Below are 21,950 nucleotides of genomic sequence, written 5' to 3' on the forward strand. Positions count from 1 at the left end.
GCTGCACACAAGGCTAGATGTTTCCATGGACCTCCCTTTCTTTTTTTTATATATAAAATAATTTTTATTGCATTTTCAATTTTATCATAATCACAGTTTCCATACATAATTCAGTAAACTCAAACACTCTATCCGAGCATCAACCTCCTCCCGCCCCTCTTTCTGACTTCTGTTCATATTTACTTTATTCTTAGCATTTCCATAACCACTTTTTTACCTTCTCTCTTATTTTTATATTTTGCCCCATTAAATGTAAATCGGTTCCTTATATCCCCATTACAAAACATTTCTTTTTTTTTTGGATATTAAATTTTTATTCAAGGTTTAAAGAGAAAAGAAAAAAAAAACGGTCAAATACATACTAATACATACTTACACATATTTACACATATTATTCTCCCTTCCCCATAGTATACAAACACAAACTATAACCTAGAACTCATAATAAAGAAAATAATAAAATTTTAGGTTCTATCGAACCTTTGACTTCCCTTCACCCATTTTGGTAAGTATCCAGTCAATACCATGATTGCGTATTTAAATGTTACTCTTATAATTAATCACTGATAGAGTTACTCTAGTACCGCCAGTTCCTCTACATATCCATTCCAATATATTTCCAAAATTTATTCCAATTTTTCTTGACTTTCTGGTCATCTTGGTCTCGTATTCTACCTGTTAGCCTATCGAGCTCAGCATAATTTATCATTTTGACCTGCCAATCTCTTATTGTAGGTATAAGTTCTATTTTCCAGGTTTGCGCCAACATAATTCTTGCAGCTGTGGTGGCATAAAGAAATATTTTTTTGTCTTCGTTTTTTATCTTCCCATTACAAAACATTTCAATTCAAAGCTACAAATGTTTACAATGTTCTTTCATATATAATATAAATTTGCTCCAGTCCTTTTGAAACAGTTCGTCACGCTGATTCCGGATCTTCCCCGTCAACTTTGCTAATTCTACTTATTCCACCATCTTGGTCCGCCATTCTTCCAATGTTGGAAGCTCCTGCGATTTCCACTTCTGAGCCAAAAGTACCCTTGCAGCCATTGTGGCATACATAAACAGATTCACATCTTTTTTTGGAATTTCATTACCAGTTAAACCTAACAAAAACATCTCTGTTTTTTTACTGAAATTATATTTAAAGATCTTTCTTAATTCATACCATGGACCTCCCTTTCAGAGGAGCTCGTGCACCAGAGAGTTCCCTTGGATTGTGTTCAAGGAAAGTTGGGATTGTAACCTTTCCAACACAGCATGCCCTATCTGCGGTGTGTCCATTTCTTTTTCATCTTCCTGTGTCTGCCTCAAGTCCACAGCAGCTTTGTGCTCCCCCTCTCCAAGACAGCGGCCGCCAGGAAGAGGTGAGTTCAGGAAACGCAGGAAGTTATTTAAGGAGGAGGGTGCCCATCTCCTAAGCACATGTTTATGCCTGAACAATATCTTGTTTAAAAACCATTTTAGGACTCCGCGGTGACAATGATGGCCTTGATAAAGGGCTGCAGCCACAAACTACAGTCCAGCAGCTGCAGGAGCGAGTCTCCAGCTGGCAGATACAGAGCTACTTTTCCAGGCTTAGAAAATTAAGTGGCATTGCAGTGTGAATTTCACCTGCATTGCACATTTTTAATGCAAATTTTGTCTCATTTCTGCAAAGCATTTGCCCCTAAAAGCATGCATTTTTGCATGTTGTTTTCACAAATACATGCATTTTTAATGCAAACTTTACCCCGGTATATGCATTTGTGCACTTGGCTGGAGAATACCCTTGCAAAAATCATAAAAGGTAAAGGGACCCCTGACCATTAGGTCCAGTCGTGGCCAACTCTGAGGTTGCGGCACTCATCTTGTTTTATTGGCCAAGGGAGCCGGCGTACAGCTTCCGGGTCATGTGGCCAACATGACTAAGCCGCTTCTGGCGAACCAGAGCAGCGGACTGAAACACTGTTTACCTTCCCACTGGAGTGGTACCTATTTATCTACTTGCACTGGTGTGCTTTCGAACTGTTAGGTTGCCAGTGGCAGGGACCGAGCAAAAGGAGCTTACCCCGTCACAGGGATTTGAACCACCGACCTTCTGATCAGCAAGTCCTAGGCTCTGTGGTTTAACCCAAAACTCATAGGATGGCTGTATTCTGGTTCTCTATTCTGGTTCTCTATTGCAAATTAGGCCAGTTTGCAAATTAAATTATCATCCACCCCAAATTGTACATCTCTTTATCAGTACTGCAAGGCAGATGATCTCTCCCAGAGGCTTCTTATCTTCCTAACACCATCACAACCCTTGGTTGAAACAATAAAATCTGCCCTTACTCTCTTCCTAGCTTGTCTAGCATGACATCCTCCCCTTGTCTTTCCCCACATAAACATTATTGTCTCTATTCTTTTCTTTTTTTAAAAAAAAAAGTTATTCTCAGCCCTTGAGGCTTCCTCCCTTCTTTGTATTTATTTATTTTCTTGTTTCTAAACTTGCACCAATCCTGTTTCTCGCTTGAATCCCATTGTTCCCTGGGATGAAACTTCCGTCCCTCTTGAAATTGCAACATGGCAAAACTTCCTGGAGGTTCTGGTAGACTCTGGAGTCAGTCTCTCATTTTAGGTTTCAGAGAAAAGGAGAAGAAATCAGACCAGCACCAGAGCCTAGTTCTTTCTTACGATACATAATACATATGCATGCAATTTTACAGTGGCCACTTGAGCGTCCCCACAAAAAAGAAAGGACAAGAGATTTGTATAACATTTCCATATAGAGAGAGATGGGCTTTAGAAACAATTGCCATAATTTAGGAAGAAACACAATTCATCTCATCATCATCATAATTTATTTGTACCCCACCTACTTTGACTGTGTTGCCTAAGCCACTCTTCCAACAGAATATTAAAAATACAATAAAACATCAAACATTAAAAACTTCCCTCAACAGGGCTGCCTTCAGATGTCTTCTAAAAGTCAGATAGTTGTTTGTTTCCTTGACATCTGATGGGAGGGTGTTCCATGGGGCGGGCGCCACCACCGAGAAGGCCCTTTGCCTGGTTCCCTGTAACTTTACTTCTCGCAGGGAGGGAACCGCCAGAAGGCCCATGGTGCTGGATCTCAGTGTCCGGGCAGAATGATGGGTGTGGAGATGCTCCTTCAGGTATACTGGACCGAGGCCATTTAGGGCTTTAAAGGTCAGCACCAACACTTTGAATTGTGCTTGGAAACATACTGGGTGTCAATGCAGATCTCTTAGGACCAGTGTTATATGGTCCCAGTGGTTGCTCCCAGTCATTAGTCTAGCTGCTGCATTCTAGATTAGTTGTAGTTTCCGGGTCACCTTCAAAGGTAGCCCCACAGAGAGCGCATTGCAGTAGTCCAAGTGGGAGATAACCAGAGCATGTACCACTCTGGTGAGACTGGGCGCAGGCAGATAGAATCTCAACTGGCATATCAGATGGAGCTGTTAGTATAGTAGGGATACTGTGACCAGGTGGTTGGTTTGCCTGCTCAGTCTGCTATTCAGATGCTAACAGCTAATGGGCAACTTCGAGGTCCTCCCTGCCTTTCTAAACCATAGTACGCCAATTTTATTCTTAACATTTTCGGTCTGGCTTGCAATTCATCTCTGGGTCCAGTTCAAGGACTGATAAAAGCCCTTGGTACATATCTCCTTCTTCCATATGCCCCTACCCTTATCTTAGCATTGTCCACAAAGGCTGTTCTCAGTGTGCCCTTTTGGTCTGAAGAAAATGGCAGCGTAAGGGCCTTTTCAGTGGTGGCCCCCCTGGATGTAGAATTTCCCCAAGAAAGCTCACTTGGTGCCCACATAGTGGTCATTTCAGCACAAGCCTAAGATTCTTAGGGAAGGGCTGTAGCTGAGTGGTAGAGCACCTGCTTTGCATGCAGAAGGTCCCAATCCCCAAAATTGCCCGGTTGGACTAGGAAATCTGCCTCCTGAAATTTTGGAGAGCGGCTGTCAATCAGTGCAGACAATACTGAGCTAACTGGACCAATGGTTCTGACTCGGTATAAAGCAGCTTCCTGATTTCAATTCTTCTGTTTTACCAGAGCTTTTAAGATATTTGGTGAGTGGGGGAGCTAGCTTCTGTTTGCTGGGTTTTAGCCCTTGTATTTGACAGTTGGTTTTCACTACTGTGCTTTTTAAAAAATGTTTTTTATTATGTGTTTGGGTTTTTTATGGTGGTTGGAGTTTTAAAAGTTCATTGCGGGTTTTTTTATTTATTGCATCTTGGTTTTATGGCTGCATTTTATTGTGCGGCGCCTAGATAACTTTTTTAATGAGGTGTCTTAGAAAGACAAATAATAAATGCATGCACATCGTTTTTTGGCTGCTGTCTTTTGCACTTATCAGCGAGTAAATCCCATTGAACTCTGCTGGGTTTACTTCTGAGTAGATGTGCGGCGGACTGGGCTGTTAGCATCTAAAGAGGGAGGGACTGTAATTCACTGGTAGAGAGTTTGCAATTGTGTACAGAGGGTGGTGCTGTGGGTTAAACCACAGAGCCTAGGACTTGCTGATCAGAAGGTCAGCAGTTCGAATCCCTGTGACGGGGTGAGCTCCTGTTGCTCGGTCCCTGCTCCTGCCAACCTAGCAGTTCGAAAGCACATCAAAGTTCAAGTACATAAATAGGTACCGCTCCAGCAGGAAGGTTAACGGCGTTCTTGTGCGCTGCTCTGGTTCACCAGATGCGGCTTAGTCATGCTGGCCACATGACCCGGAAGCTGTACGCCGGCTCCCTTGGCCAATAAAGCGAGATGAGCGCCGCAACCCCAGAATCGGTCATGACTGGGTCTAATGGTCAGGGGTCCCTTTACCTTTATCTTCATTGGGGCAAGTGTTGGAAAGGATACTTCACCACCCTTATGTAAACCTACAGGGAGTTCATGGCCACTAGCCAGAATTTTCCTGTAACTTCTGATTTGCTCTCTTCTCCTCACTTTGGGAACAGGCGATTAGCCAGCGGCCACAGACTTGGAGGAAACGGATGGGAAAGGTCCTTTTACAGAGGTCTCAGGTCTCATCCCTAGCAAATGGGTCAGGAATCAAATCATGGCAAAGACCTCTGTCTGAGACCCTGGAGAGCTCCTGCAAGCCAGAGTATGCAGTACTGGGGACAAATGGGCAGATAGTTGAGCTGGTATAAATCAATTTCCTATAATATGGTGACTTCCAGATGTTGTACTCCAACCCCTATCAGTTCTGGCCAGAGGATGATGGGAGTTAATAGTCTAACATCTGGGCTTGAAGAAGGCTCCAACCAAGAGTTTGACCGACACACTCACACCCCTTTTCTCTAGCTTTAAGGTCTTGGAAATCTCAAACATTATCCCTGAACACAGGGCAAAGTATTGAATTATTTTCCCGCTAATTGCACAGACTGGTGTGAATGCAGCGCATTGCCAATTGATACATTTAATTTATTTGCAGACTAAGCAAAGTGGGTAAGCCCTTCACCCCAAAAAATGTTATTTACTGAGCTTGTATCCTTGAACAATAGACAGGTAGTGAAATATACTCGGAGTCGAGTGTGAATTTCATGCTCTTTATTCAGCTCATAGTAGCAATGAATGAAACTTTCCCCATTATTTACACAATGGGCCCCGCAAGATTGGCTAATTCCGGGCTGCTCCTGTAAGCCAATCAGGTTGCTGATTCACTTCATCCAGGAGCCTGATTGGCTGCTCCTGAAGGCCAATCAGGTCGCTGATTCACTTCCACCTGGAGCTGGATTGGGTGGCTCCGGCGGACCAATCAGACTGCTGCATCCTGGATCTTATTGTTCTATGATTCAGCTCAGTACATAACAGGTAGGATCCTAGAATGCAACAACCTGACTGGCCTGCAGGAGCAGACCAATCAGGCTCCAGGAGGGAAGCAGAGTCAGCCAATCACACGGGACCCATTGTGCAAATAATGTATATAAAGCCTGAGGTTTTGGGGGGAAATCAATCACTTTTCCTATGAGCTTGAAATCACTACTCGACTCTTAGTATATTTCAAAAAGCCTTCCTCCAGTTGCAGAAATGTGGGTATTTGGGGGGAAACCCACGCAGAATTTCAGCCATCACAAATTCTTACTTTATGAACTGGCTTTCTGGGCTTCAGGCTGAAGCTACCTTCCTGCCCCGGAAGTTGCCAATAGCTTCTCAGTGTTTAAGCGGAGAAATTGCTTTCCTGCTCCTTCCTTGAGGAGTCTTTCTTTCCTGCCAGTGACTCCCCTCCAGATCCCAGCCCATGTGCTTCCCAGATGTTTCTCATTAGTCACGCTTTCCGTCCTCCAAATCCGTTACTGATGCCCTAGACTGGCGCTCTTAACTTTCGCCCAATAAGGGGAAAGCAAAACACAGCAATGTTAAACCAGAAGGATTTTAAAGAGAGTTTCAGAGTGGGGTCTTTTCCCCCCTTTTCTTCCCCCCCTTTTATAAAATCCCTGCTTAGTCAGCTTTTTCCAACACAGGACGCATGGATGGACCTAGTGAGAGCAAAGACTGGAATACCTCCCCGTCCACTCCCATGAAACTTTTGTTCGAATGCTTCTCCTTTTCCTCCTGCGAAGGAAAACGTGGCTTTTGCTCTTAGCCGATGCTCCCAGGGTTACTTTTTTTTTGGGGGGGGGGGAATAGAGGTGGAGAAGGGGGGTGGCAGCTTCGTTGTCAGAAAGGCGGAGTCCGGCAGGATGTGTTTAAAAGTTCGCTGAAAAGTCTCCTTCTCAAGCTGGCGAGGCGTTAGTTTCACGAGACATTTTCCTGATGGGGATTCATATTCCCCGCTGCCTTCCTGAAGAAACGGTGGTTGTGGAAAAAATTTCTTGGGAAGATCTGGATGGCAAGGGAGCCTTCAGCCATGCCTTTGTGAGTAGCTTATTCCTAACAATTTTTCCCTGTTTTCGTCTCATGGGGTGAGCAGGAAGAGAATAGGGGAAAGTGTGGAGGAGATGCCCAAACAGGGTGGGTGGGAATGTGATATAAAAATGAAATGCTACCAAACGACCGCATTTTAGTTCTTCTGCTTTCTTTTCCACCACCTCAAAACCCGCTCTTCCTTAATCCTCATCATATATGTTTTCCAGACCCACCAAGTGTCCCTGTTTTCCAGATTTACAGATGCCGTCCCGGTCTCTGATTGTCCCGCGTTTCCTTAGGACGTCCCTATTTTCACCGGAGAAATGTTGGAGGGTGTGGACTTCTCCTGAGCTGCCTAGCCCACCTCTCTCTTCCCCTGTTATCTGTAGTACACATTCCTTGCATTATGTGCCGGCCTTTGGAGCTCATGTGAGGAAGACGAGAGATCTCAGCTATGGCGTTCAGTCAAAGAAAAGGTCTGTTGCCTTCCAGCGCTCAGGCCACGATGCACAGTTCTTAAGGCAGTTTCCCAAACGTATCGAGCTTCCGTCCACCCACACCCCACTCCTAAAGTTGCAGGGCAATCCTATTTACTCTTCAGTAAGCCTCCCAGAGTGGTTTGTTGAGCATTCGTCCTGATTTATCCGCAGGGAACTTGGATAGCATTGCATCAAAGCAAAGCATTATCCTACACCTCCCAGTGCATTTCTTATTATAAAAGGTCTTATTTTTTTGGGGGGGAGCAGGTTTCTTGCACAATACACCTCTCCCACCCATGCTTCAACTGCACAACCTGAATCTGCCGGCATGTGATTGAATAGCAACACTCTGGTAGCATCCTGTGTTTAACGGGGCTGCCTAGCGAATAGGGTTTGCGGTCTTGTTACAACCCAAGCTCCAACCCCAACAAGGAGTCCTGTATCTCTCTTAAAGTCTGTATTTTGAAGTCTAAAAGATAGATAGCAGTGTGTTTGTGTTCTTGGGCCTACGGAAGTGCATCCCATAATCTGTTAGTCTTGAATGGGATACGGCAGGATCCTTAGTTGTTTTAATGCATCAGACTAAAAGCCCAAGGCTTTGTACGTATTATTGTTTACAGTGGTACCTCAGGTTAAGTACTTAATTCGTTCTGGAGGTCTGTTCTTAACCTGAAGCACCACTTTAGCTAATGGGGCCTGCTGCTGCGCCGCCACCGCGCAATTTCTGTTCTCATCCTGAAGCAAAGTTCTTAACCCGAGGTAATATTTCTGGGTTAGCGGAGTCTGTAACCTGAAGCGTATGTATCCTGAAGTGTATGTAACCTGAGGTACCACTGTACACTGGTTCCTCTGTGCTCTCGGGTGATGACATTCCTGCTCCTTCTCTACTGTTTGTACAGCACCATGCAAAAGGGACTTAAAACGGGAGGACTTACTGTGTTGTAAGTTGCTAATACAGTGGTACCTCAGGTTAAGAACTTAATTCATTCTGGAGGTCCGTTCTTAACCTGAAACTGTTCTTAACCTGAGGTACCACTTTAGCTAATGGGGCTTCCCACTGCCACTGTGCCGCTGGAGCACGATTTCTGTTCTCATCCTGAAGCAAAGTTCTTAACACAAGGTACTATTTCTGGGTTAGCAGAGTCTGTAACCTGAGGCGTCTGTAACCTGAGGTACCACTGTATGTATATAGCCTTACTTCCACCTGAACGTATGACAACCCTATTATGTTCTTATCACAATTGTTCCTGCACAAACTTTCCCATCCCCAGAGCATAAAATATCTGGATCCACGTTTTAGTAATAAATAAATGCGTAAATAGAATAATCCTGTGTCCCCAGGCCTCACATAAGTACCCTGTGAATCAGCACAGCTTACGAAAACAACAGTCTTTGAAAACAACATGGCAGCACTCGGAGGCCACCCAGGCAGCGGCGGAGGAAGCTGCTGGGGCGCCTGGGGCGGTGTGCCCAGGGGCGGGGCAAGCCGCCCATAGAGATGGGGTGAGCCACCACGGAGCCTCTGGAGTCTGCCTGCCTCCTCCCACTCAGCCACGCTACAGCTGGGGGGGGCGGAGGCAGCGGGCGGACCGTTTGGGCAGCGCAGAGCTTGCGCGGGTCCAAGCCACCGCGTCACTCCCAGGAGAGACGTGTGGCTTGGGCGCGCTGCAGGCCCCGCGGTAAGTGCCGCCCGGCATTTTGTCACCCACCCCCCTCAGTGATGACACCCGGGGCAGCCCGCACCCACCGCACCCCCCTTTGTCCATCCCTGAACCCAGGCCAATGAAGTCATGCTTTAATAAAAAAATTGAGGGGCGAGATAGAAGGAAGTCAGTCAATGATCGTGACTCATGGTTTTTACAATGCATAATTATTCGTTATACAAGGAAGTCTTTATGGCAGTCCTACTTAGAAGCTGAGCTATTATCAGTCCCATTTTCCACCCAGTGTTTGTACCAAGCCAGTCCCTCTGACCAAACATGGTTTGGTGGAATCTAAGGTAAAGGTAAAGGGACCCCTGACCATTAGGTCCAGTTGTGACCGACTCTGGGGTTGCTGCGTTCATCTCGCTTTACTGGCCGAGGGAGCCGGCGTACAGCTTCCGGGTCATGTGGCCAGCATGACTAAGCCGCTTCTGGCGAACCAGAGCAGCGCACGGAAACGCCATTTACCTTCCCGCCGGAGCGGTACCTATTTATCTACTTGCACTTTGACATGCTTTCGAACAGCTAGGTAGAATCTACACACATATAAAAAAAATGCTGTGAAAATGCTTTTTTGAAAAATGCATTGAATTTTGCATCGCTCACTGTCTCCATTCGAGTGTCACATTTGTATATTGTACTTTACAACACATTTAAAACGTTTTATTCGCAGCTGTGTAGTTGAGTCCTTTGTTAACAGTCAGAGGCAGAGCTGTAGCGCAGGCTATCCATTCACATTGGCTGTCTTGCAGGAAGTTTCTCCTACTGGCTGAATAAAGACTGAAGAGGATATAGAAAGAGCCAGGGAGAGTCTCCTTCTAGCAATGAACCATACTGTCTTCCTCAGAAAACTGCTATTTGTAATAATAATAATAATAATAATAATAATAATAACAACAACAACAACAATAACAATAATAATAATAATAATTAATAATAATAATAATGATAATATATTATTTATACCCCACCCATCTGGCTGGGTTTCCCCAGCCACTCTGGGCGGCTTCCAACAAAACAGTAAAATACAATATTAGTATCATTATTAGCATTTTAAGATCACTCTTTCACTGAAAAAGTTTTACAAGTACAGTGGTACCTCGGATTAAGAACTTAATTCATTCTGGAAATCTGTTCTTAACCTGAAACTGTTCTTAACCTGAGGTACCACTTTAGCTAATGGGGCCTTGCACCACCGCCGCACAATTTCTGTTCTCATCCTGAAGCAAAGTTCTTAACCTGAGATACTATTTCTGGGTTAGCGGAGTCTGTAACCTGAAGTGTTTGTAACCTGAAGCGTCTGTAACCTGAGGTACCACTGTATCAGCGTTAAGACAGTACCTGCCATCAGGTTTACCACGTCAAAGACACAGCATGAAAGGAAAAGGGAATTGAGAGGGAGGAGGAAAAAAGGAAGCTCTTGGGCTTAAGCTTCAAAATTCCCATAATGGCCTGCTGGAATGGAACCATTTGGAGAGGAGTTGACAAATATTGCAGCAACAGATGCCAACAAGAGACAGCATTTGTGCTGGGCTCTGTACCAGGTCAGGGGAATCCATCCCTGAACCTGCCCCAAATCGTGGAGCTCCACCTGAGGCCTGCTCTGGGCTCTGCCCCCAGCCCACCCACCCCATACTAGAAGCCTGGACTTCAATACTAAGGAACGCCCACTCCGGCAAGACAGTCCATGGGCAGGTAAGGTGTCAGCCTGCGTACCAGATGGAGCTGGTAGGCAGCTGCCCTCAACACAGAATTGACCTGCATCTCCATGGACACCTGTGAGTCCAAAATGACTGGCTGCGCACCTGGCCCTTCAGAGGCACAAGAAACACAGCTGTTGTTAGCTGATTTTATATACTGCCCCATACCTGGAGGTCTCAGTTGTCCGAAAAACACAGCTAGCAGCTTTCACTGTGAGGAAATTGTGGTGCTCTCACAGCAGGAGCAGCGTCTTGCAGGTCAACAGCAATCTGGCCTGTTGAGTTACTACAGCTCTGAAGTCCCTCTGAAGAAGTCACTGCGACTGAGAAAGCCCACAACACAGAAGCCCAAATAGCTTCTGCAGAGGGTAGATAGCTGAAAGACCTCTCGATTGCACATGTTAGACTGTCATTTGGAAAAATGTGTTTGTTCTAAATAAACTTTAAGTAAGGGGGGGGGGGATACTAAGGAACGCTAGGTATCATGGCACACAAACCAGGAATTGCATGATGGGCTTGAGACGTACCTCTGGTTTGGCCTCACTAGGGGACATTAGGCAACCTCCTCCCCCTGTTCTCTTGGCCACAACCGTACAATATGGTTTTAGAACAGAGGTTCTCTAACTTTTTTTCTCTGGGCCACGCTTTTAGAATTAAATTTGTGCTCATGCCACAGTGAATTCTTTATTGATAATAAAAAAAAGAGTTGACTCCCAACAGTGCTTGATTTATGACATAGAACACAACTACTATAAAACGATCATGGGACATCCCGAAAGTATAAAACAATGCAGCTACTGTACATAAGAAAGCGAATCTTTCCCAAAATGCAATTATAAACGAGCCTCTTCCATATGTACCTTAAGTATGTGTGCAAAGTCAGTGAGAGGTGTGATTAGCTTGCTTTTGCCAGACAATCTCATTTATATTGGGTCTAATTAGAGACAGACTAACTCTCGTCTCCTGATCAGTGCAAAGAAACCGCCTTTCTCTTTCCTGCTCTTTCTTATTGGTCAGAGTGGAAAATCTCTGTTCACAAAAATATGCCGTGGAGAACTGTAGGAGAAAAGCCAGTGCTCTGGAAGAAAATTGTGGATACTGTTCTTGGTTGTGTGTGTGTGTGTGTGTGTGTGTGTGTGTGTACTATACTGTACTGTACTGTACTGTACTATACTGTACTACATTGAAATGTTTAAATGCTTCTTTGATGGTCCTTGAATCTTCCCACAACATTTCCCATCCTCTCCTGCCACACCTTTTGAGAACCACCAGTTTAGAATAATGCTGCCCTACCTTACAGGGCTGATGTTGTAAGAATTACTGAGATGTGGTAAGCGCTGCGGAAATGCTAAGTGCAGTGGTAGCTCGGGTTAAGAACTTAATTCGTTCCGGAGGTCTGTTCTTAACCTGAAGCACCACTTTAGCTAATGGGGCCTCCCACTGCCGGAGCACAATTTCTGTTCTCATTCTGAAGCAAATTTCTTAACCCAAGGTACTATTTATGGGTTAGCAGAGTCTGTAACCTGAAGCGTATGTAACCTGAAGCATATGTAACCCGAAGTACCACTGTAAATGTTATTAGAGATATGAAAACACAGCCCAAAACTGCCAGCAGGTCTTAGAATAGGGTTTGCCAATGGCACTTGGCTCCATAGCCTGCGAAGCAATTTTACCCAGCCGCTGATGACTCTGCCCAGTCTTTATCAAGAGGGAAGTCCAGGCTTTGCCCTGGGGGGTTTCCTCTTGTAAGGAAAAAGTGTGTACAAAGTTCTTGTGTGTCACAGAGAGATTTCATACCTCAGTTCGACATCCCTCTCTGACTCAGTGCCTCTATTTTTAGAATCGTAGAAAACTGCCTTATACAGTGGTACCTCGGGTTAAGAACTTAATTCGTTCTGGAGGTCCGTTCTTAACCTGAAACAGTTCTGAACCTGAGGTACCACTTTAGCTAATGGGGCCTCCCGCTGCGTGATTTCTGTTCTCATCCTGAAGCAAAGTTCTTAACCCAAGGTACTACCTCCGGGTTAGCGGAGTCTGTAACCCAGCCTTTCTCAACCTGTGGGTCCCCAGATGTTGTTGAATTACAACTCCCATCACTCCTAGCTAGCAAGGCCAGAGCTCAGGGATGATGGGAGTTGCAGTCCAACAACATCTGGGGACCCACAGGTTGAGAACCACTGTGTGTAACCTGAAGTGTTTGTAACCCGAGGTACCACTGTACCAAGTCAGACTGATGGTCCATCTAGCTCAGCGAGGTTTGCACTGACTGCCAGCAGCTCTCTCAGGTTTCAGGCAAGACAGCAAATCCAGATGCTGAGGACTGAACCCGGGACCCCTTCTGCATCCAGCGTGGATACTCTTACCACTAAGCTATGGCCCTTCTCCTTACTAAGACTGCAGGAAACTCCCTTGTACCCCTAGTCCCTCTAGCTCAGTAATGTCTAAACTGCCTGGCAGCAACTCTCCAGGATTTCAGAGTGGGTCAGATCCCAACCCTGCTTGGAAATGTCTGGGATTGAAACCGGGTACTTCTGCATGCAAAGCCGATGCACTACCGCAGCTGCAGCTCTTTTTCTGCCCATCCACCATAGCAGAAGGGTGAGGGGAGGGAGCATACCTATGCAAACGTCTGTGGCGCAGGGACGCGGGTGGCGCTGTGGGTTAAACCACAGAGCCTAGGACTTGCCGATCGGAAGGTCGGCGGTTTGAATCCACGCGACGGGGTGAGCTCCCGTTGCTCAGTCCCTGCTCCTGCCAACCTAGCAGTTTGAAAGGACAAAAAGTGCAAATAGATAAATAGGTACCACTCTGGCGGGAAGGGAAACGGCGTTTCTGTGTGCTGCTCTGGTTCACCAGGAGCAGCTTAGTCATGCTGGCCATATGACCCGGAAGCTGTACGCCGGCTCCCTCGGCCAATAATGCGAGATGAGCGCTGCAATCCCAGAGTCGGCCACGACTGGACTTAATGGTCAGGGGTCCCTTTACCTTTACGCAGTACCTGCTGCACATGATTTATTGTCATTTTTTATCCATAATTTAGGTTGCTCTTATGCAAAAACAGGGGTGGCAGAGCATATATAAGCCTTGGAAAACTCCCCATAGGAAGCAGGTGGGATAGCTCAGTCGGCAGAGCATGAGACTCTTAATCTCAGGGTTGTGAGTTCGAGACCTATGTTGGCCAAAAGGATTCCTGCATTGCAGGGGGCTGGACTAGATGACTCTATGGTGTAGCAGATAAGGGATGCAGGTGGCGCTGTGGGTTAAACCAGAGCCTAGGACTTGCCGATCAGAAGGTCGGCGGTTCGAATCCCCATGACGGGGTGCTCAGTCCCAGCTCCTGCCAACCTAGCAGTTTGAAAGCACATCAAAGTGCAAGTAAATAAATAGGTACCACTCTGGCGGGAAGGTAAACGGCATTCCTGTGCGCTGCTCTGGTTCGCCAGAGGCAGCTTAGTCATGCTGGCCACATGACCCGGAAGCTGTACACCGACTTCCTCAGCCAATAAAACGAGATGAGCGCCGCAACCCCAGAGTCGGCCACGACCGGACCTAATGCTCAGGGGTCCCTTTACCTTTTTATGGTGTAACAGCAGCATCTTCTGTGGGACAGACCGGCATTAACTGTTCTTCGACCTCCCTTGTCCTTTTCTTGCAGGTTATAAATGATTAGCCCCTATGACAAACATGAGCTGGAGTTTCCTCACCCGCCTGCTGGAAGAAATCCACAATCACTCCACTTTCGTGGGGAAGATCTGGCTGACGGTCCTGATCGTCTTCCGCATCGTCCTGACGGCCGTCGGGGGCGAGTCCATCTACTCGGATGAGCAGAGCAAGTTCACCTGCAACACCAAGCAGCCCGGCTGTGACAACGTCTGCTACGATGCCTTCGCCCCGCTGTCGCACGTCCGCTTCTGGGTCTTCCAGATCATCATGATCTCCACCCCTTCCGTCATCTACTTGGGCTACGCCATCCACAGGATCGCCAGGTCCTCCGAGGAGGAGAAGAAGAGGTTCCGGGGCTTCAAGAAGAAGAAGCAATTCGCGCTCAACTGGCAAGCCGTCCGTAACCTGGAGGACCCCCTGGGAGCCGAGGAGGAAGAACCTATGATAGTGGATGATGTGGCGGAGAGCGAAGAGAAGGTCAAGACGAAGGAGGAGAAGAAGAAGGAGCAGCAGCAGAAGAAGCACGACGGCAGGAGACACATTCAAGAGGAGGGCTTGATGAAGATCTACGTCTTCCAGCTCCTCACCAGAGCCTCTTTCGAAATCTGCTTCTTGATAGGGCAGTACATGCTCTACGGCTTCGAGGTCACGCCGTACTACCTTTGCACCCGGCAGCCGTGCCCCCACGACGTCGACTGCTTTGTCTCGAGGCCGACGGAGAAGACCATCTTCCTCCTGGTGATGTACGTCGTCAGCTGCCTCTGCCTGCTCCTCAACGTGGCCGAGATGTGTCATCTGGGCATCGGCACCATCCGCGACGCCATCCGCGACCGGAAGGTGCACAGCTTCCGCCAGCCGCCCTACAATTACGCCGCCTACCCGAAGAACATCTCCTGCCCCCCGGAATACAACCTGGTGGTCAAGTCGGACAAGCAGGCCAAGGTCCCCAACAGCCTGATGGCTCATGAGCAGAACTTGGCCAACGTGGCCCAGGAGCAGCAGTGCACCAGCCCCGACGAGAACCTCCCGCCGGACCTGTCCACGCTCCACAAACACTTGCGGGTGGCTCAGGAGCAGCTGGACATTGCTTTCCAGAGCTACAACCACACGCAGGCGAACGGGCAGCCGTCCAGAACCAGCAGCTCTGCTTCCGGCGGGATGGTGGCAGAGCAGAACCGGGCCAATACTGCGCAGGAGAAGCAAGGCGCTAAGCCCAAAGCCAGCTCAGAGAAAGGTAGCTCAAACGGCAAGGATGGGAAGAACTCCGTGTGGATCTAACAAGGTATATAGCCTGACGAGGAGGAGGTGGGGGTGGCTTCTTTGTCGGGAACGGAACCGGCCCCAAGACGGCGCTAGCAATGGGGTTCTTTTTGGGGGTCTTGCCAAATGAGCAATGCATTTCAGGACCATCTAGTGGGTTGGCAAGAAGCCTCTCTCCGCCATCCTTCACCAAGCCTGCCCCCTCGATGCAAGAGTCAGCTACTTGGAAGTGGCGGAACCCTTTGCACATGTCTTGTTACTCCTAAAGAGAAGTCACCAGGTTGTGCCATGATGCTTCCAGAGTATATTCCTGGGCAGTATCCCCTGTCAGATGGAACAGGGAGAGGGTGTGCTGGCTGCAAGGCCTGCCCTCCAGTTAAATGGCTTATCCCCGTGATGTAGAGGGCCTGGGACTCCAGATTTGCTCAGTATGGCTCTCAGGTATCACCTCCCTTGCTGTGCTGGTTGCATTTGAGATGTCTTCCCTTCCTCTGCTTTCCCCGTTCCTGCACTTTCCTCCTTGCCATTCCATCCTTTTCTACGTTCCACATTCTTGCCAATCTATCCATTGCTGCCTATTACGCCCCCGTTTTATCCTTCTAAGTTTGGTACCTGATTGGTTATGCATGAACTGGAAGTCGTGTCACTTCTGGCTGCATCGATTCCAACGGCAGCCCACACCAGCTTGCAAGTTTGTGGTCAGGGCCTGGGTTTACGGAAGAAAAAGTGTGAGAATTCTGCGTCCAAGGCTTTATTGCATCAAGACCACTGTTCCTCCATAGGGGGTTGTCTGTGCTAAGTAACTGTCAGTCCAAACCATGCCTCCCCTTTCCTCCTTCCATTCTGCTTTAAATGACTGAAATAACCCTTTTAATTTCTAACCTCGTTGGTGGAACGCAACCTGCCCGCCTGCAGAAGCTGCCGCAACATCTTACAACGCTGCTCTGAGTGGTTGATCAGGTTTGCAGGAAGACCACTGCTGCACTCCCTAAAGGTTTACTAATCCATATACATAGCCACGCTCTCCTCTGAACTGTTTAATGGCTTCCGCAAAGCAGGAGTCAGCTTTCCAAGACGAGGCTGAAACCCCAAATCTAGCATGTCTGTGGGATTTTCACAGTTGACTTCAGTGGAGTCACGTGCTTCAGAGATGTGCAGCGTTTACTCCCTTGATCCTCGGCAGTGAGCTGAGAAGCAAACAAAGACTAGAGCATTTTCTTCCTTTGCAGTGAAAATTGGAGCATTTCCTTTGGCCGCTGTCACTGAGAAGGGTTTTTAACCACTGCTTGTACCACACCCTAACCAAAAGTGCCTTAAGTAACGCTGCAAAGACGGAACACCTGAACCCTTGTGATATCTTTGTTGTGTCTCTGTGTAGAGTGGGGATGTGGGGGGAAAACATGTGGATCTGCAGATGTTTTGGGATGCCCACCTCCCAGATGTGGCCGCCCTCACCTTCCTCCACCTGAGCATGGATGTTGCAGATAATCAGCATACCAGTTGCTCACGAGGATGCTCAGGCATCTGGACAAAGCCAGCATCTGAGGAGTACCCACAATTTGCAGAGAAATTGATCATGGTGTTGCATTTGCAAGCACGTACACATCTGCGTGCGGAAAAGCACTCAGGCAATATGTATTATATTTTCAAAATGAAATATTGAGCTGGGTCTCCCCTTGCCAAATTGCAATAGATCTCTGTGTGGTTGAAATCAAACCTCTGTTTCAGGCATGGGGGACCTATAGCTCTCATTGCCGGACTATAATTTCCATCATGCTTGACCACTGACCATGATGGCTGGACAGGCCATCTGGGAGACCTACAATAAATGGATGTCCACGGTCGCTTGCCCCTGCTCCATTTGGTCCTCTGAGTCTAGAGACTGCAAATGTCAGATACAGGGAGAGACCAGTTTGCCTCAGGAACTGAGGTCAAGGGTAGAGTCCTTGCAATACTATGGGTAAGCCAAAATCGTGGTCAATATTAAGATGAAATGGAATTCATTTTGGAGGAAGAGAGTCTCTTCACCAACATAAGAAGAGGGCTTGTAAATGTAGGTGTTGCCAACTCCCTTTTCCAATCGGAGGCTGTGGTTTTAGCAGTTGTGCGGCAGGCAGAAACCTGACAGGTGCAGTCCTCCCCAAAATGATGGGGAGCGCGAACACTGTTGAAATTCTGCCTGATGTGCGGTTGCTGAAGGCATGTCTTGGAAAAGGAGGCAACCCTAGCTAACTTGTCGACAAGCAGTTAGTCGGAGGAGGGAAAATTACATATGTAATCAAGGAAACAGTAAAATAAAAGTCAATTGCTTTCCCATCAGGCAAGGGCTCTTTCATCTCAGGGAGCAGAACACAGAACAGGGACAACATCTGGGCTCCATTTCCAATTTGGGGTAGAAGGAAATCAGTATCCCAGGGATGAAGCAGGGCTCAATTTGTGCCGGGATTCACCCGGTCTGAGCCCCAGCACCTACCTTCAGTGAAAGCTGATGGCTCAGCCTATATTTTGAAGGGACGCCGGAGCAGGCATTAATGTCATGCCAAATCTGTGGGTCATGAAGTGAGGGCTTCACGGAAGAGAAGGCTTTTGGTGGCTGCTAACCATGATGGCTGTCCTCTGCTTCCACAGTTGATGGCTTCTAAATACCAGCTCCTGGAAAACGCAGGAGGGGAGAGGGCTCTTGGCCTCGAATCCCGCTTACAGGTTTCCCACAGGTCAAGCCATTGTGAGAACAGGATTGTGGATTAGATGGGCCATTGGCCTGACGCAACAGACTCTCCTTACGTTATGTTCTTATCCATTGCTGGCATGGAAGTCTTCCAGTTTCTTTCTTTCTTCTCTTAATATCACTCCTGGGTTACTGGGGAGAAAAACATTGGGGGCTGCCCAGAGGAGCTGCAGCTACATGTCTCTCCACAACCAACAAAAAAATCCCCATACCTCTGCAATTTGCTGATTTTAGCACTCTTTCAAATTCAAAACTCAAGCAGACGGTTCTAGTTTCGGAGCCTTTTGGCTGAGCACCAGCGGAAATTGTGGTGCTGAGAAGCAGGAGGGCAGCGTTTCATGGTGGCTTCCCCATACTGAAATAGTTGTGCGAATCAGCTGCCATCGGGTTGTTTTCTTGCTTAAACTTTGATATAAGGAGCTCTAGAAATTTGAACAGATTACCCCTGAGCACACACAGAGTGCGCTCCCTGCTCCTCTTTGTTGCCACTGAGAAGCCCCTGTAGTTTCTCATTCAGGTGTTAGGAAGAAAGGCTTACAATTCTGGATGCGGTGGGTGCAGGTATATCTGAATCTCTGCTCTTTTTCCAAAAGTGTTGGGAGGATGGGTGGGAATAAAGCACTGGGAGGTTTAACTAAAAAATAAATAAATCAAAATTTCAGAAGGTGAGAGAAAAATAAACATATCTGCCATTTTTCGTGGCAAAGAGACTCCTTGCTCCGCAATGCAACCTTCCCTTCCCTAGGTTGTTCTAGATCAGAGGGCAGGGGGCCTGTGGCCCTCCATTTGTAATGGGACTACAACTCCCATCATCCCCTGTCCATCGGCTGTGCTGTTTGGAACTGTTGGGAGTTCAAGTCTAACAACCTCTCAAGGTCCCTGTTCCTGTCGGAGATGTAAATCACACTAGGCACAAATACTGGGTGTCATTATAAAATACCCTTTCAAAGTTTCAATTCACGTGACCATTTTGATACTGCAATCAAGGCTCAATCTACACTGATCTGGAAGACGCCGTAAAAATATATAGCTCCCAATGCAATTTCTCTTTGGCGACAGATCACTGCTCTACAGTGCCCTCTGGTGTCACATTTTTATAACACATTTTTAAAGTTATAACTCCCCAGTGTAGATTAGTCCCTGAAGCCGCAACCGTTTGTCCTGGTGAATAGCATTGTGGTCAGGAGCAGCACAATATCGCTATAGACAACAGTCCACCAAGCTTCTGCTTTTGAAAGAATGAAGCAAAAACAGTGGAACGGGGGGGGGGGGGAACACTTTGCAGCGATGACTTCAGTGTCAAAATGGCTGTGTGAATATCCCACATCCCTTTTCAGACTTCGTCCTAGCAAACAGAGAGGCTTCTTGAGTTTCTTCAAAACTTTCCCATCCGTTTCCTCCAGGTCTGTGGCCGCTGGCTAATCGCCTGTTCCCAAAGTGAGGAGGAGAGCAAATCAGAAATTACAGGAAAATTCTGGCTAGTGGCCATGAACTCCCTGTAGGTTTACATAAGGGTAGTGAAGTATCCTTTCCGACTCTTGCCCCAGTGAAGATAAAGATAAAGGTAAAGGGACCCCTGACCATTAGGTCCAGTCGTGGCCGACTCTGGGGTTGCGGCGCTCATCTTGCTTTATTGGCCGAGGGAGCCGGCGTACAGCTTCCGGGTCATGTGGCCAGCAGGACTAAGCCGCTTCTGGCGAACCAGAGCAGCGCACAGAAACGTCGTTTACCTTCCCGCCAGAGCGGTACCTATTTATCTACTTACACTTTGACGTGCTTTCGAACTGCTAGATAAATAGATGTAAATTTAGTCAACTCCTTCTACACTCCAGTGTTACTGCAATGACCCAGGTGGAAGAAGGAAAATAGCAAGTGTTCATAGAAAGTGGCAGGTGTTGCCAGATTTGTGTACATGCTACTTCACTTTACAGCTGCATTGGAATGCAGAAGTTATAATGAGTTTTCATTCAGAAGCCTTTTAAGGGACCCTATCTTGTGGTATCCATTGCATTTTAAAAAATGTGATTCCCTGCAAAGAATAAGCAACGTACAATAATGATCTGCAGTAGAGAAAGTTTTTAAGAACCCATCATTTTAACTATAAACGTCAACACTTCCTCACAAGGCACTCTGGGAATTGTATAATGAAGGAGACTGATATCTGCCGCAAAGAAATTGCAACACTTTCCCTGCAGTTCCCAGGCGGTCATGTGGGAAGCGCTAACAGTTAATATGGTTTTTAAAAGGTTTCAAGTTTAAAAACCAGAACAGAAGCCAGATTATGCTGTCACTCACATTCCATTCCACTGGAAAATACTTGAAATTAACTAAAAGGCCATAACAAATCTATGCTGTTATATTACTATTTTTTTGTACTAACTTGCAAGTTGTATGAGAAACGTTTTGAGTGCAAAACTGACTCTTTTCTCTGTAAATATTTTTCATGTAAATTGTTACCACTGGATTGTATTTAGAATGATAGGACATTTTAAAAAGCAGCATCACAAAACTGTTGGATGTTCCTTGTTCAATACTAATAAAATGGAATCAAACTTTTGATCTGGTTGTTGTATGAGAAGTGCTTCAAAAGTTTTATTTTTAATGTAGTCATGGGGACTTGTTTCCATGTTTCCTATATTATAACTCCTCACAATAAAACACAGGGTAAAGACATACTTGATGTAAAGATTGCTGCCACCCATCAGCCAAGCTTCCTCCTGATGTCAATCACAACAGCTAAAATACCAGCATATGGAACACTGGCTCACCTGTCAATCTTCCCTGTTGCTGTTACCCTTCAGAAAGTCTGCCCTCTCCCCATCCCTTCTCAGAAGCTCTGCATGTTCATTAACTTATTAAAAACAAAAGGGAATATCTGAACATCACAAAACTGCTCAGAAAATTTTAGAGGCTTCTTAGAGACGACACAGGCGCTAGTCAATCAGTGCTGAGCTCACTAATTCTTGTTGCAAAGCTGAAGAATGATTCCTTCTCAAGTTCCGTCCTGGGGGCAAAAGTTGCAGCAGATGTAGCAAGGGCAGTTCTAAATTTGTCCCACTGCTCTAGGGAAGTGTCCTCATCAATAGAACACATGAGGAAATACCTTTTATTTGGTCCAAATAGTGCTGAAGGATGTTGGATGCAAGCTTTGGAGTTACACAGGACACCTCGTGCATTTCTGCACCAGCGCTCCTTTGGGGTAGCACATTTTAGTTTGACTCTCATTCATTGTTCTTGCAGTGAGACGTGAAAAGGCTAAGGCGTAAGCCCCATTAGAACAAAATGAGAGGAAGTCCCATTAAAACATCTGCCAAATATGACTATACTACACAGCTATGTACTTGTGTGTCAATATGCCCCACTGAAACCAGCAGATATTATCTCATTCTACATTTAGCTGGGATTCCTGCTTCACAGGGGGTTGGACTAGATGACCCTTGGGCCCCTTCAAACTCTAAAATTCTATGCCAGAGATTTCATACTGCATGCTAGATACTTGTACGCTGCACATTATCCAAGCAACAAGAAACAAATATTCTGAAATAATTAGACTTAGGAAGCATATTATA

The 21,950-nt window shown here is 46.6% G+C and overlaps 1 protein-coding gene across 5 annotated transcripts in view; it reads left to right on the forward strand.

The window, feature by feature from the left end:
* GJC2 (gap junction protein gamma 2) overlaps positions 1-20,938 on the forward strand; it is an 87,927-nt gene extending 66,989 nt beyond the window's left edge. For 4 of the 5 annotated variants that reach the window (XM_028749939.2, XM_028749942.2, XM_028749940.2 and 1 more), the window contains one exon: positions 14,386-20,938. In XM_028749939.2, the coding sequence (XP_028605772.2) occupies positions 14,406-15,671 (1,266 nt within the window). In that variant the 5' untranslated portion in view covers positions 14,386-14,405 and the 3' untranslated portion in view covers positions 15,672-20,938. Of the gene's footprint in view, positions 1-6,223; positions 6,858-14,385 lie in introns of those variants that run through there. The other variant, XM_028749938.2, reaches the window with a different exon arrangement.
* The last annotated feature ends 1,012 nt before the right edge of the window (positions 20,939-21,950 follow it).

This window comes from Podarcis muralis, chromosome 12 (assembly GCF_964188315.1).
Source record: "Podarcis muralis chromosome 12, rPodMur119.hap1.1, whole genome shotgun sequence".
Lineage (NCBI taxonomy): Eukaryota > Metazoa > Chordata > Lepidosauria > Squamata > Lacertidae > Podarcis > Podarcis muralis.